At 39.2% G+C, this 16,037-nt stretch overlaps 1 protein-coding gene across 2 annotated transcripts in view; it reads left to right on the plus strand.

The window, feature by feature from the left end:
• ZDHHC9 (zinc finger DHHC-type palmitoyltransferase 9) overlaps positions 1-15,896 on the plus strand; it is a 29,918-nt gene extending 14,022 nt beyond the window's left edge. For both annotated transcript variants that reach the window (XM_070366332.1, XM_070366333.1), the window contains 7 exons: positions 2,609-2,767; positions 7,563-7,700; positions 8,603-8,649; positions 9,405-9,509; positions 10,691-10,794; positions 11,195-11,291; positions 14,333-15,896. In XM_070366332.1, coding sequence (XP_070222433.1) covers positions 2,609-2,767; positions 7,563-7,700; positions 8,603-8,649; positions 9,405-9,509; positions 10,691-10,794; positions 11,195-11,291; positions 14,333-14,446 — 764 coding nt within the window. In that variant the 3' untranslated portion in view covers positions 14,447-15,896. The remainder of the gene's footprint in view (positions 1-2,608; positions 2,768-7,562; positions 7,701-8,602; positions 8,650-9,404; positions 9,510-10,690; positions 10,795-11,194; positions 11,292-14,332) is intronic.
• Positions 15,897-16,037: the final 141 nt, after the last annotated feature.

The raw sequence follows: 16,037 nt of genomic DNA on the forward strand, positions 1-16,037 counted from the left end.
GAGTTTATTCCTAATGTTTATATGCATGCTGCTGTCAAGGAAATGTTTTCTCCCAGTTCTAGTTGGTTTCTTTTTCCCCCCAGTTTTATTGAGATATAATTGACATGTGACATTGTGTAAGTTTAAGATGTACAGTGTTTTGATTTGATATTCTTGCTTTGAAAGCTTCCAGCTTTTGTATTTCTTTTGTTTATTTAACTGTGGTTATTTTGCTTCCTAGTGGATTTCTTTTCAAAAAATTTCAGCCTGTTTAGTTGTGCTAAGGGGACACATGTTTGTGCACATCTGAGCTCAGACTACTTAGGGACGCAGTGAGGGTGGGAGTTGTGGGAAGGAAGCAGAGGTGGGGCTTGTTGCCACAGCTGGAGTTGGGGAAGACCTGGGCTAGTTAGCAGCAAGATAGGAAGGGACAGCTGTGAGTGTAGCCTTTGCTCTCTCTGGGTTATTCTTTCATCATCCTCTTTCCATTCACATATGGAGAAACTGAAGGTCAAGGCAGTGCTTTGACGTGATCTTTCCTCTCACAGCAGACGGTTAGCAAGGTTAGCTCTGTTTTGCCAGATTGCTGGGCCCAGGGCCCAGTCTTGAGCTGTCAGGTTGTTACCTCTGCATTTAGCACGTTTCTCTCAATAGTAGAGTGTATTCTTGAGTTCATACATATGTTTATGTTAACAAGTTTTTGTCAACTTGCATTTGGCCCTGTACTAGGCATGCTGTGGGTGGGGGCTGGGTAGGGGAGAGAAGACGACATGTGGCTCCCTTGCATAGTAGCCCGCCTCATGGGGAGGGTGAGCCATGCACTATCTCCCAGGTGCCTTCATGCAAAGCACATGCAGAAGAAGGTTAAGGTGACGTGCTGGTACTTATTATCATCCTCTAATGAATAGCTCTCCCCATTCTTTTAAGACTTATGTCACACTGTTATTGTTTGATTTCACAGCATCCACCCCACTCTGCAAAAAAAGGAAAAAAGTTCCATATGGCAGATATTTTTAAAATCAAAGTGAATTGAAAAAAATCTGTTTTTAGAATTATCCTGCACAGCAAGGGTGCAATGAGACAAGCACTCTCACATGCTACAGATGGGCGGGCATTAAATTGATACAATCTGTCTGGGAGGCAGTTTGGCAATAAGTGACATGGGCTTTAAGGGTTCTTACCCTTTGACTCAGTCATTTCACTTCTCTCAGGATTAGCTAAAGGAAATAAATCTGGGATGTACTCAAATAATCGTAGAAGGATTTTTAATGCATCATTTTTTTCTTTTTCCTAGCTATTTTAATGACAGCAACTTAATATATTACTGCCCAGACTTCAACATGTTTTCCTTTTTTTCTTTATGATTTAGCAATAAATTTTAACACATAAACATATTCTTGAGGAAAAGGAGGAGATTGTGATTAGGGTGGAGATCAAAGGGAACAAGCTTTATCTTTAATGTTTTAAGTTTTTGCATACAACATCATTTAAATAGCAAAATTCCAGAGACAGCTTAAATACCCGATAACATGGATTGGTTAAAATAATTGCAGTACATGCATATGATACAATATAGATAATGATGTTTTCAGAAAAAAACAATTAACAACTGTGGAAAAAAAATGCCTGTTGTATAATGTTAAGTGAAAAATACAAAGTATAAAATTGTATCTATAATATAATCTCAAATTTAAAAAATTATGAATGTTTGTTTATCTGTTGAATAGAGGGAAATACACCAAAATGCATAAATATCCCTGAGTTGAGAGATTGTCAGTGGTTTTTCTTATCTCCTATTCGTATTTTCTGTTTTTTCAAATTTTTTTGCAATAAGCATGTATCACTTATTTTTAAATGATTGTTTTTCTGATTCTAAATGTTGCCAGTTTTTTCATGCATATATTTACTTTTGCAAGATAAAATCCTTTATACCTGTTTCTTTTTAGCATACATTTTCATTTTTCAGTATGTTGTGAACATTTTCCTGTATCATTTAAAATGCACGCATCATTTAAAATGGCTACATAATATTTCACCCCATGTGTATATCATAATTTACTTAACCGATCTCCTACTATGATATTGAGGTTATTTTCAGTCTTTCACTATTAAAAGGGACTTCTGTGACAAATATCCTGCTTTAACATCTTTTGTACATCTCTTTGTAATTTAGTAAGTTCCTAGAAGTTGAATTGCTGGGTCAAAAGTATACACATTTAAAATTTTGGTAGTCACTGCCATATTGCTTACTGGTACCTCCTCCCCATCCTTGCCAACACTGGGTATTTTTCTTTCTAATATTTGTTAATATAGAAAGTAGAAATGGTAACTTTGTGTTAATTTTTTATTTCTTTGGTTATAGGTAAAGTTGGATGTTTTCATTTCATATATTTTTTAGCCATTTTTATTTCTTCTTATATGAATGTTTTTCTTTGTTATCAGCCAAAAAGCTTGAAGAAACACTTTTTTACGTGTAAACAAAATAATTGAATGGCACTCAGTGGAGTTTTGGAAAGATACCCTTGTGATGTTGAGAGTCTAGTCTGGAGATGATAGTGGGCCTAGGGAACCTTTGATTATTCTCATTGCTCTTGGAGAGGTGGTATTAACTGTCTTTACTGATCTACAGAAGCTACCAATGGTGCGGTGCCCCAAGGCCAGCGACCACCCCCTCGTATCAAGAATTTCCAGATAAACAACCAGATTGTGAAACTGAAATACTGTTATACATGCAAGATCTTCCGGCCTCCCCGGGCCTCTCATTGCAGCATCTGTGACAACTGTGTGGGTGAGTGAAACTAAAGGGGCTTTGCCTGGGGGAAAGGCTGACTTGAAGAGGATCAGAGTGATTTTTCTCAGGAAAAATCAGTGGGGATGGGAAAATAGATTTAGATAGAAAATGAGCTAGATTTAGTTAAGAAACTTCAGATAGGAAACAAGCTTCTGAACAGTTGTAAATCAACTGTACTTCTGTAGATCAGATCATAATTTAAATATCCTCTAGTCTAAAAATTAAAAAAAAAAACCTCTTGTAAATGAAGAGATGAACTTTACCTGTTTTTCAAATCTGAATTTTCCTCTGCTGAATCTGTTTCAAGTGGAAGCCACCTTGCAAAGGGGGAGGAGAATCCTAGTCCACTGGAGGGCAGCATCGAGGAAGGAAGGGCTAAATAAGAAGTGGTGTTCCCAAGAAGAAAAAAGTTGCTAGCACTTATTGAATTTCTCATATATATTAGGCACTGTGCTAAGTGCTTTCTCTTTCTCTCATTTAAGACTTATAAAAACACCATAAGATATATATTATTCCCATTGTACAGATGAGGAAACAGGTGAAGCACCTTTGTGTAGGTTCGTATGAAGCTGGAAAGGGTCTAATTCCAAAATCCTCATTTGTTCTTTCTCTGCTTCTGCTTCAAGTGTGGCAGGTGTATGTGTACATAATACAGGGGTCCGTGCTTCTATTTGCATATATATGTGACTTAGTTGTAATCACTGCCTAGTGTATGCTGAGCCCTGGAAAAGATCAAAAACAGACAGTAAATACGTCTGTTGAAAGGCAGATGTATGCTGTTCCTTATATTATCGATAGGCATTCTTCCAGCATTCTTTGTATATGCCATGGAGTATGCCTGAGTACATTGCTTTCCTCTTATTAGCCAATTCTTTTTAGTTTAAGGGTGGGAAGATGTATCTTACTTTAAATGGTAAAAGCTATATGTAGATAGGATTTTTATAAATTGAAACATTTTAAGTGAACCAGGAAACATGATATTTCAAGAAAGTCTGATGTGACAGTTTTCAGAAAGAATTTCCTCTCCTTATTAATATTCTTAAACATAAAGAACTCATGCAAGTTGATTTTTTAAAGAAGAAGCCCTAATATTTCAGTAGAAATATGGACAGCAGATAAAACAGGAAATGCATTTACTTAGTTAACATGAAAAAAATGTTCATCTCTACTCAACATCAAAGAAAAAAATTAAACCAAGATCTTTTTAAATCTAGAAATTCAGCAAGGAAAACTTGATAATGCTTCATCCTATACTAGTGAGAGTATACATTGGAATGAACTTTTTGGAAGGCAACCTAGTAAGATTCATGCCTTGGAACATGTATACTCTGTGATGCCACTAACTTGCTTTCTAGGGATCTATCCCAAGAAAGTAATTAGGGATATGGTAAAAGATTTAGGTATGCACATATTTACCTCCAGATTATTATAATAATGAAAAATTGGAAAGAACCTTATTGTTCACCAGTAGATAGATGGTCAAATAAATTGTGGGACATTCATGCAGTAGACTTCTGTCTATGGGAAAAGCTCATCCTAGAGAGTGGAATGAAATAAAATAGAAGATAGGCTACATTTATAGTGCAATCTCAGTTACCCATTGAAAAAAATATAAGTATGTATAAAGAATTATGCATGGAAGTACTCCAGAATGCTTATTGTCTATTATCTATAGGTTGTGGGGTTATAAGGGATTTTGTTTCCCTCATTAGAAAAAAAATTTCAAGTTTTCTACAATGAGCATGTACTAGTTGTATTATTAGAAAAAAGTGTGATTTTAATATAATAAAAATATATCTGTATAAATATATATTTTCCAATGTTTTTTATATGGTGGGTTTGTTTAAAGTAAGGCTATCTTCATTCCTTTTTCTGAAAAGATATTGCAACCCTTTAACTAGGAGATGCACCATTCTTAACACTTATTTTTTTGACTAGTACACAGCTCATTGTGCTTTAAAAATGATGTATTTTATTCTTTGTGGGTTTTTTTGATTCATTAAAATAATACACATTCATTATAGAAAAGATGGAAAGTACAGGTATAAATAAAACTTAATACCAAGCTCATTCTCCATTTTGTTGTATTTCCTTCTAGTCTTTCTCTTGTTTATAAAATTGGATCATACATGATAGAGTTTTTAGTCCTGCCTTTGTATATGTACTTAATGTGTATATAACTTAATGTTATATCCTGAGCATTTTTCTACATCTTTAATAAATGTTTTTTTAATATATTATTGTTATTATTTTGACCTCACTGCATGGCCTGTGGGATCTTAGTTCCCCGACTAGGGACCGAACCCACATCCCTGCATTGGAAGGCAGTGTCTTTACCACTGGACTGCCAGGGAAGTCCCAGAATATGTTATTTTAATGACTGCATAATCTACCATATGACTATATTCTAGTTTATTTAGGCAATCTGCTATCAGTATATATTATTCACAATCCTATTTCATTCATTATTATAACACATTAATCAAAATTATTAAGTTTAGGGATGTGGTGAAATTGGAACCTTCATACTTTTCTGGTGGGAATTGTAAAATGGTGCTGCCACTGTGAATACTACTTTGGCAGTTCTTCAAAAAGTTAAAATTATATGGCTCAGCAATTCCACTCCTGGATATATACCTGTATTAGTGTGCTTGGGCTGCCATAACAGAATACCACAGACTGAGTAACTTAAATAACAGAAAATAATTCCGTCATAGTGCTGGGTGTTAGTGGTCCAAAATCACAGAGCCAACTGGGTGGATTTCTGGTGAGGATTGCAGGTGGCCACCTTCTGGCTGTGTCCTCATCTGGCCTTTTCTCTGTGCTCGCATACTTCTGGTGTCACTTCCTTTTCTTATAAGGCTACCAGTCGTATTGGATTAGGGCCCCACCCTTATGATCTCATTTAACTTTAGTTATCTCCTTAGAGGACATATCTCCAAATATAGTCATATTGGGGCTTAGGGCTTCAACATATAAATTTTAGGGAGGAGGGAGATGACACAATTCTGTCCATAGCAATACCAAAAAGAACTGAAAAACAGAAACTCAAACATATTTGTACATCAGTGTTCACAATAGCCAAAAGATGGAGGCAATCCAAGTGTCCCTCAACAAATGAACAGATAAGCAAAAATGTGGTATAGCTATACAATGGAATATTTTTCAGTCATAAGGAGGAATGAAGTGCTGATACATGCTACAACATGGATGAGTCTTGAAAACATGCTGGGTGAGAGAAGTCAGACGCAAAAGGCCATATATTGTATGATTCCACTTAAGTGAGATATCTAGAATAAGCAAATTCATAGAGATAGAAAGAAGATTAGAGGTTACCAGGGGCTGGGAGAAGGGGAAAATGGAAAGTTACTACTTAATGAGTACAGAGTTTCTGTTTAGGAGTGATGAAAATTTTTGGAAATAAGTATTTGTGATGGTTGCACAACACTGTAAATGTAATTAATGCCAGTGAATTTTACACTTAAAATTGGTTAAAATGGAAAATTGTATGTTTTATATATTTTACCACAATAAAAAATTTAATGAAAAAGTATTGACCCTAAATTTCTGTGCCCTTCTCTATTTCCTTGTAAAAAATTACTGAAAATGGATTTATTCTGCCAAAGGGATGTGGACATTATTAAGGCTCTTGATACATGTGCCCAAATTGCTTTCCAGAAAGGTTCTCTCAATTTGTAGTTCCACAAACAGTATATTATACATTTTACCCTGTTCTCACTAGCGTTGAATATTATTTTATATAACCTTATTTTGATAGGCAAAAACTTTCTTATTGTTGTATTAGTATTGCACTGGCTTATTAATGAATCAGAAGAGTAAATATATGTTTATGTGGTATTATTAACTGTTTTGCTTTTTGACTATTTTCTTGAAGGAGTATTTGTATTTAATAATTGATTTATAAGGACTTTTAATACACTAAGTTTCAAAATTCAAATATATTCCTGTTGGGTTTTATTCCTCTTTAATTTTCCTGATAGTATTTTTAACATATAGGAAATATTTTTTAAAGTGTATGAAGTCAAATAATTTCTTTGTCATCTGTGTTTTTTTCCATTACTTTTATGCTTAGAAAACCCTTCTCCATTCAGGAGACAAATGTTCACCTAGTATTTTTGGTTATTTTACGGTTTCACTTTGTTTTTACATTTAACTCTTTAATTCATCTGGAATTACTTTTGATAAATAGTGTGAGGAAAAAAGATTGAACCTTATTTTCAGTCAAGTAACCAATTGTTTATGGAATGATACTGCCTTTCACCACTGGTTTTGTAGCACTGCTTTTCCCAGACATCTATTCTATTTCTGGGCTATTTCCATTCCATTAAGCTATGCCACACTGTTGAAGGTGTATAATTTTTTACTAACTGGAGTTTAAGAAAAACCACACTACTCATTTTTCAAAATTTCCTTGGCTATTTATACCGATTTATTCTTCCTGCACTTAGTAGACTCACGTACCAAGACTTTTCTTTGGAAAAACAAGCTCTGTGCTGTTAACTGACGGTGAGACAGATCACTTAACCCCTCAGTATCCCAGTTTCCTTATCTGTAAAATGGAGAAAAGAACATCTTCTTTTGCCTAATTTCCAGGGTGATTGTGGGGATCGAAGGAGATGGCTGTGAAAACATTGCAAAAAGTAAAAACCAGTATTTTTTACAGTTGCAGTACACAAGGATCCTAGGGGTCTGGGAATTAGGTATGAAGTGGATGGTAGGGTTGTGCTTCATCTTGGAGGCTTTGGTGCTGGACTCTCTCTTTCTCCCACAGAACGCTTCGACCATCACTGCCCCTGGGTGGGGAATTGTGTTGGAAAGAGGAACTACCGCTACTTCTACCTCTTCATCCTGTCTCTCTCCCTCCTCACGATCTATGTCTTCGCCTTCAACATCGTCTATGTGGCCCTCAGTGAGTATACAGGGCAGTGTCTGTTGGTGGAAGGGTGGGTGGGGGGAGAAGACTTGAAGACAGCTTAGGGGAGTGGTTCCATATCCTGGGGGGACTTTCCCATTGCAAAGGCACCTTAGGACCAGTTAGAAGTGAGCACCACTGTCTGCTCCTGAGCAGAGCTCCAAACCTCAGGATTTACTGAGCATGTCGGCCTTCTCAGTGGCCCTCTGCTGGGGATCAGGACCATAATTACTGGTTTGTCCCTAGAGCACCTGGCATGTCCCAGGTGATCTCAAAGGTTGGGGATGTACTTTTGGTGTATGTGTCCTCTCTTCTGCCTCATAAGACCTGCTTGGTGCGAGGTGGTAGAAGGGGTTATACCAGAGAAATGTTTTTAGTGGCTCATGGTCTGCTTCAGAAGATAGAAAACACACACTTGTGCACGTGCACACACCCCCACACATCCAGCAACCCAAGAACAGACAGGATGTGAAGTTACAGGAGTGGTCTTCCTCAGGGTAGCTCCCTGGGAAGAGATGAGTTCTGAGCTGGGTTTTGAACAGTGGAGAGATATAGATTGGTGAAAACAGAGGATTTTTCTTGGATATCTGGTTTCTTTCACCTATGAATGCATTTTCCCCCTCCATGCCCATAGCTGGAGGTTAGGGAGAAGGGAGGGGAGCCAGATGCTGGGCTTGTGGCTGACTCTCTAGTCGTGTTGGGTCCTGCATTGGAAAGGTGAACCCTTTAGTCAAGAAAGCACCAGCTTGCAGGTGAGTCCCTTACCTGAATGAGGGCTTATATCTTGCCAGCTTGTAACAAGGATAGGGAGGGAAGAAGGTGAGTAGGCACTAGAGTATGTGGGTATTTTTTACTGAAGTTACTAATCTTTCTTTCTCCTCCTCCTCCCAATTTCACAGAATCCTTGAAAATTGGCTTCCTGGAGACATTGAAAGAAACTCCTGGAACATATCCTCCCCTGGCAGTAGGTCCCTGTGCAGCCCTCTTAAACTACTTTTCAGCGTGCTTTCTGTCTGCAGTTCTCCACCATCTCATTTTTCAGACGTCAGAGAGTGCCAATGTCTAAAATTGAAAAATGTAGTCTTAGTGGTAGCAACCAGAATGGAAAATGGCTGGGGCTTAAAGGGAGGTCTTTTTTCACCCTTGTCTCCACTGCTTCCCTCCCAAGTCCTTCTGATCCCAGGCTCAGCTGTGCCTTCTCTAGTGGGCTGTACTTTGCTCTCAATAGACCTCTTGTGTCACTAGAAGTCCCACCTTCCTGTTACAGCTAAGGCTTATTTTGTACAGCAGTTACATTTCTGAGAAGGAGATTCAATTGGGATTTCTAGAAATCACATTCTGGTTTTTTTCCCACCAATTTTTTTGTTTATAGAGTTTGTTTTCCAGTGGCAGAGATGACCATCATTGTTTTGCTTTGGACCCCTCCTAAATGTCCCTTTCAAAGAGCCAATGATGAATAAACAGACAAACGTCTAAATACACTAAATCTGTTAGAGAGCTCCTTGTAGTGTATAAACAGGAGTCTGTTACTTTTCGTGAGGGATAGAGCCAGTGAGTTTAGAATTCATCCATTGTTATAAATGGATATATATTTGTGATGTATGTTCCAAGGGCTAAAGATGGTGTTATTGGTGCCATGAGCATGGGCCAAGGCATTAAGTCCCCTGGTGTGGCTTCTTCAACATTCCTTAACAGCACCTCACTGTTCTAGAAGTACTCATTTGCTTCTTCACGCTCTGGTCCGTCGTGGGACTGACTGGATTCCACACTTTCCTTGTGGCCCTCAACCAGACAACCAATGAAGACGTGAGTCAGCTTTTCCTCTCCTCATCACATATGCTTGTACCAAAAGCCTATTCTCTAATTACCTGCTAGAGAACTGTCTCCAGGGCCTGGGAGGTTGAGGCAGGCAGAAGCCAGGTGTGGGAGATGGTTAAACCAGGTGTGTAGAAGAACAAGCAGACTGCTTTGTTTGGAGCTGAATGCCTATAGGGAATGAGGAAGAAGAGGTTGAATGGTTGGGTGGGCACAAGGTCTTCAAACGTTCATACGTCCTTAAAAGTTAACTAACTGGGTTTGGAATGGAGAGGGATAGTTGCATTGAATTACATCCTTGCTTTTAAAAAGTTACTGATTAATCCATATTTACTGTAGAAAATCAGAAACTACAGATAAACAAAAAATAGCTAATAAGTCCCTGTAATTTTACCTCCTGCTGCTGCTAAGTTGCTTCAGTCGTGTCTGACTCTGTGCGACCCCATAGACGGCAGCCCACCAGGCTCCTCTGTCCCTGGGATTCTCCAGGCAAGAACACTGGAGTGGGTTGCCATTTCCTTCTCCAATGCATGAAAGTGAAAAGTGAAAGTGAAGTTGCTCAGTCGTGTCCGACTCTTAGCGACCCCATGGACTGCAGCCTACCAGGCTCTTCTGTCCATGGGATTTTCCAGGCAAGAGTACTGGAGTGGGGTGCCATTGCCTTCTCCTAATTTTACCTCCTAGGCCTCACCATTGTTATGGTATGGTCTATAGTCTTCTAGACTTGTCTAGACTTGTTCCCATGTTTGTTTATGTGAGTATATTATGTTTTTTTCCAGTCTGGATTTTTTTTCTTTTTTAAATAAATTTATTTATTTTAATTGGAGGCTAATTACTTTACAATATTGTAGTGGTTTTGCCATACATTGACATGAATATTATGTATTTTTAAATGGAAATAATATATAACACTCAGGTATCTACATTTTCAACTCTATTGTGAATATTTTTCCATGGCTATGCATATATTTTTTTTCTATTGTGGTAAAAGACATATAGCATAAAATGCACCATCTTAAACCATTTTTAAGTGTACAATTAATTGGCATTAGTACATTGACATTGTTGTGCAACCATTGCCACCATCCATCTCTAGAACTTTTCCATCTTCCCATTCTCTATGTAGTTCTTCAACATAATGTTTAATGTAAGCCTTGGCTTTTGTCTTGCAGATCAAAGGCTCATGGACAGGGAAGAATCGTGTCCAGAATCCCTATAGCCATGGCAACATTGTGAAGAACTGCTGTGAAGTGCTGTGTGGCCCCTTGCCCCCCAGGTACTCAAAGGACTGGAAGGTTCTGGAACTCTTGGGACAAGCAGTTAGACCCAATCCTGTCACCTGGTCTGATGCGTTCTTCTGAACATGGCCTCTTGGTGTCAAAAGAAGGCTTCCCAGGGATTGTCCCTGGGTGCCATATTTACATGAACCGTAGACCACAGGCTGGTTGTTTTGAAGGGATGACCTTTCATTCTTATTTCATCTGTTTATTCCTTTGTTAATGTGGTATTCCATGATTTGTGGAAGAAAAAAGTGAATGGAAGGCAGGAGGTGCGTGCTTGGATCAGGCTAGACTGCCAAAGGGCAGATTTGTGTTTTCCAGCACACACAGCAAGCAGATGTGGGTGGATGTACAGGTGGATGTGAAGTGTTTTGTTAACTCTGCTATCTCCTTCAGTGTGCTGGATCGAAGGGGTATTTTGCCACTGGAGGAAAGTGGAAGTCGACCCCCCAGTACTCAAGAGGCGAGTACCAGCCTTTTGCCTCAGGGCCCAGTAAGTGTTCCTGACTTTTTTTTAAAGCTTTTAGACTTTAAGACTGATTCAGTGATAGAGGGTATAGGCTAAATTTATACCTTAGCGATATAATTAGGCAATTTTGTGTCCAATCACTCCAGCTTCCCTGTGTCTGCTTCTGTGCTGACATTTTCTTAAGATCTTTGTGCCCTTGACATAGATTAAGATCTAGTCATTTCTCCAACATTTTGTGCCAGCCAATGTGCTAAGGATACACCAATGAACAAGGCATGCAATGTCCCTGCTCTTACGGACCTCATTGTGTAGTGGGGATGAGAGACAATAAAACAGGCTGTTAGTTGGTACAGTGACAAGTGTCTTGATGAGGGAAGAATAAAATGCTATAGGAGCAATGGTAGTGGTCAGGAGAGTGGGTTGGAGTTAGTGGTGTGGTTACCTTAATAGAAGGGGGCTTCTCTGAAATATGCAGGTGTTACGGAAACTCTCCCAGCTATACTGCTCAGTATGTTTTAATAAAGTATGTTCCTAAGAAGTTATTAGTTGAACTTTCTTCTTAAATAATAGCTCTATTGAGATATGATTCAGATACCATAAAATCTCAGTTAAAAATGTAGGATTCACTGGTTTGTAATATATTCACAGAATTGTGCTATCATCACAACAATCAATTTTAAAACATTTTCATTGCCCTTCCCCCCCCAAAAAAAAACCCTGTACCCATTAGCAGTCACTGTCCCTTTCCCCCCGGTTCCCTCAGCCCCATCCCTAGGCAACTGTTAATCTGTTTTCTTTTACTGTAGACTTCTTTCTTCAGTACATTTCATGTGAATGCAGTCGTATTATATGTGGTCTTTTGAGACTGGCTTCTTTCATTTAGGATTGTATTTTCAAGGTTCATCCATGTTGTAGCTTGTGGCGGTACTTTTTTCCCTTATATGGTTGGATAATATTCCATTATATGGATAGACCACATTTTATTTATACGTTCATCAATTGATAGACATTTAGATTGTTTCCACCTTTTGGTTATTATGAATAATGCGGAAATGAACATGTGTATGCAAGTTTTTACATGGACTTATGTTTCCATTTCTCTTGGCTATATACATGAAATTACTGGGTCATATAATAGTTTTATGTTTAACCTTTTGAGGAATGGCTGTACTGTTTTCCAAAGTGGCTGTACCATTTTTTCACCCCCACCAGTTGCATATGAGGGTTCCCGTTTCTCCATATCTTGGGCAACACTTGTTATTATCATCCACCATTTTGATTCTAGCCATCCTTGTGTATGTATAGCCATATATCGTGGTAGTTTTGATTTGCATTTCCCTGATGCATTGATATTGAACATCTTTTCATTAGTTTATTGGCCAGTTGTGTATCTTCTTTGGAGAAGTGTCTATTCAGATCCTTTGTCCATTTTTAAATTGGATTGTTTGGGATTTTTTTTTTTAATTTTTGAGTTGTAAGAGTTTTTTATTCTGTATGTAAGTCCCTTATCAGAGATTTGATTTGCAAAGATTCTCCAATTTTGTATATTGTCTTTTCACGTTCTTGTTGGTGTCCTTTCAAGCACAAAAGATTTCAGTTTTGTGTAGTCTAGTTTATCTATTTTGGTTGTTTTTGCTTGTGCTTTCACTGTCAGATCTAAGAAACCATTGCCTAATCCAAGGTCGTGAAGATTTATACTCTGTTTTCTTCTAAGAGTTTTATAGTTTTAGCTCTTATATTTAGGTCTCTGATCCATTTTGAGTTAAATTTTGTATATTGTATGAGGTAGAGGGTTCAAATTCTTTATTTTGCATGTGGATATCCAGTTGTCTTGGCACAGTTTATTGAAAATTATCCTTACTCTGTTGAATTGTTGTGGTACCCTTGTCAAAAATCAGTTGATCATAAATGTGAGAATCTGTTTCTGGACTTTCAGTCCTATTCCACTGATCAATAAGTTTATTCCTATGCCAGTATCACACTATCTGGGTTACTGTAGCATTGTAGTAAGTTTTGAGATTGTGAAGTGTGAGTCCTCCAAATTTATTCTTTATTTAATTGTTTTAGTTGTGGTCCTTCTAATTTCCATATGACTCCTAGAATCAACTTAATCAATTTCTGCAGATGTACCAGCTGAAATTTTGATGGGGATTGTATTGAATCTGTAGATTAATTTGGAGAATATTATCCTCCTAACATGATTAAGTCTTCTGAGCCAATAATATGGTCTGTAATCTCATTTATGTAGGTCTTTTAAAATTTCTTTCAACAATGTTTTGTAGTTTTCAGAGTATAAGTTTTATATTTCTTTTGTTACCCTTATTCATAAGTATTTTATTCTTTTTGATGTTATTATAATATAAATGGGCTTCCCTGGTGGCTCAGGTCATAAAGAATCCACGTGCTGTGCGGGAGACCTGGGTTTGATCCCTGGGTTTGGAAGATCCCCTGGAGAAGGGAATGGCTACCCACTCCAGTATTCTTTCCTGGAGAATTCCATGGACAGAGGAGCCTGGTGGGCTACAGTCCATGGAGTCCCAAAGAGTTGGACACGACTGAGAGACTTTCACTTTCACATAATATAAATGAAATTATTTTGGAGACTTCCCTGACTGTATCATTCAGGAGATATTTTCAAAGCAGATATACCATCTGAAAATTTAGCCACCCTACCCTCTTTGGTTTAGAATCACTGTTGTAGTGAGCCACGTATTAGGGCCCAAAGAAGATTGAGAGCCACTGTGCCAGACCTTGTGAGACATGTATGTTATAATATTCTGTTGTAAAAGAGGGAAGGTGATCTGTGTAATTATTTGTGGTCCCATTTATTAGTATCATGAATAATAATGGAAACATCTGTCCACAACAGACAGTTAAGAGTAGAACTCAAACTTCAATTGCCTTCTGTTGAGAAGACAATAGTCTAGTTTTGGTTCTGAGTTTCAGGCTGGTGGGAGCATATCTCTAGCCATGAGTGTGGTTAATGGGTTCAGAGGATGAGTTCAGTGTCTATGGATTATCTCCATTTGGATTGTGTATTGACTTTGATATCTTTTCCTTCTCAGGCTCCAATAGACCATCTAAGCAATGAGATGCCGGAGGACACCAGCACTCCTGAAGAGATGCCACCCCCAGAGCCCCCAGAGCCCCCACAGGAGGTGACAGAAGCTGAGAAGTAGCCTATGTATGGAAGAGACTTTCGTTGTGTTTGATTAGGGCTGTGAGAGATTTAAGGGGAGAAGGTAAACCTGAGACAGAGAGAGAGTAAGCTGTTCCTCTCACTGTTTTTCTTTGGTCTTTATTCACCCTGTTGTAAACTGACATTTTCTTGCTGCAAGCTTTTTTAATTTCTGGACTCTAAGCAGTCACAGAAGATGTCAGTCACCTCTGGTAACTGGACAAATGGGTCTCTTGGGCCCTGGCGCTGGTTTTCCATGGCCTCAGCCACGGAGTCTCTTTGGACTCCCCTCTCTTCCTTCCAGATCCCAGCTCTCTTGCTTGGGGTCACTGGCCCAATCCTGGGGTAGAGGTCCTTGAGACTGGCTCAAATCCCCTCAAGTTGCTGCATGTCACGAGTCCAGAGGCAGTCACAGAGACTGCTGGCCAGGGCATTCTACCTGGATTCTTGAGGCCTTCAGAATGGAGGACGATGGAGAGTAGGGTTGGAGGATTCTCACGGCTCCAAAGTGCCAACATTGCCAGCAAATCCTTTCAGGAACGGGGCAGGTAGCTTCCAGTTGTTGTATTTATTCGTGTAGCTTCTCCTTTGTCCCCTGTCCACTCTCTTAACACCTAAGCCCCACTCTTTTCCCGTGAGATATATGTAAGTAGTTGCAGTATAGATAACAATTTACATTTCTTGTAGACTACCCAGAAACTTTTTACTACCTGTGCCATTCTCAATAAGAACTTACGAGATGCCAATGGCATGGCCCCTCACACTCTCTGTCTCATCTCTCCTCTCTCACTAGCCCCTTTTAATTTGTTTTCCTTTTGACTCTTGTTCCCGTTGGGAGCAGGAACGGCAGTAATAAAAGTGTGCACTTTGGTGGTTCCTTTTCCTCAGAGGAAGCCCGAGTGCTCACTTAAACACTACCCCCTCAGACTCCCTGTGTGAGGCCTGTAGAGGCCCTGTATGCACAAATGGGGAAACCAAGGCACAGAGAGGCTCTCCTCTCCTCTCCTCTCCCCCTGTATCCCCTCAAAACAGAAAAAGAATAATAGAAAAAGAGGATAACAAGTACTTCCATTAGGCCTCGGCTGAGTGAGGAGGGAAAGCCCCGCACTGCTGCCCTCCTGGGTAACCCACTCCAAGGCCTTGGCCCATCTCGGGCTTGGTAACCACACCAGGGGCTTCCTCCAGGCCCCACTCTTCCAGCACTTCCACCGGCAGAGTCCCAGAGTCGCTTCACCCTGGGGGTGGGTTGTGGCCCCCAGTCAGCTCTGCTCAGGACCTGCTCTATTTCAGGGAAGAAAATTTATGTATTATATGTGGCTATATTTCCTAGAGCACCTGTGTTTTTCTCTTTCTAAGCCAGGGTCCTGTCTGGATGACTTCTGGGGAGGGGGGGGAGTGTAAACCAGAACTTTTAATCTATTTGAAGGTGATTAAACTGTGTCTAATGCAAACTGCCTGCCTCCTCCTTCCCCTTCCACTTCAGGAACCACTGTGGGGTGTTTCTTTGTGTGGCGGTGGGGGGGTGGGGGTGGGGGTTGAAGGGGTTGCTTGTCACTACTGCCCATACTCCCCTTTTCCAGGGGACCTTGGGT

The sequence above is a fragment of the Bos mutus genome, chromosome X, assembly GCF_027580195.1.
Source record: "Bos mutus isolate GX-2022 chromosome X, NWIPB_WYAK_1.1, whole genome shotgun sequence".
Classification (NCBI taxonomy): Eukaryota; Metazoa; Chordata; class Mammalia; order Artiodactyla; family Bovidae; genus Bos; species Bos mutus.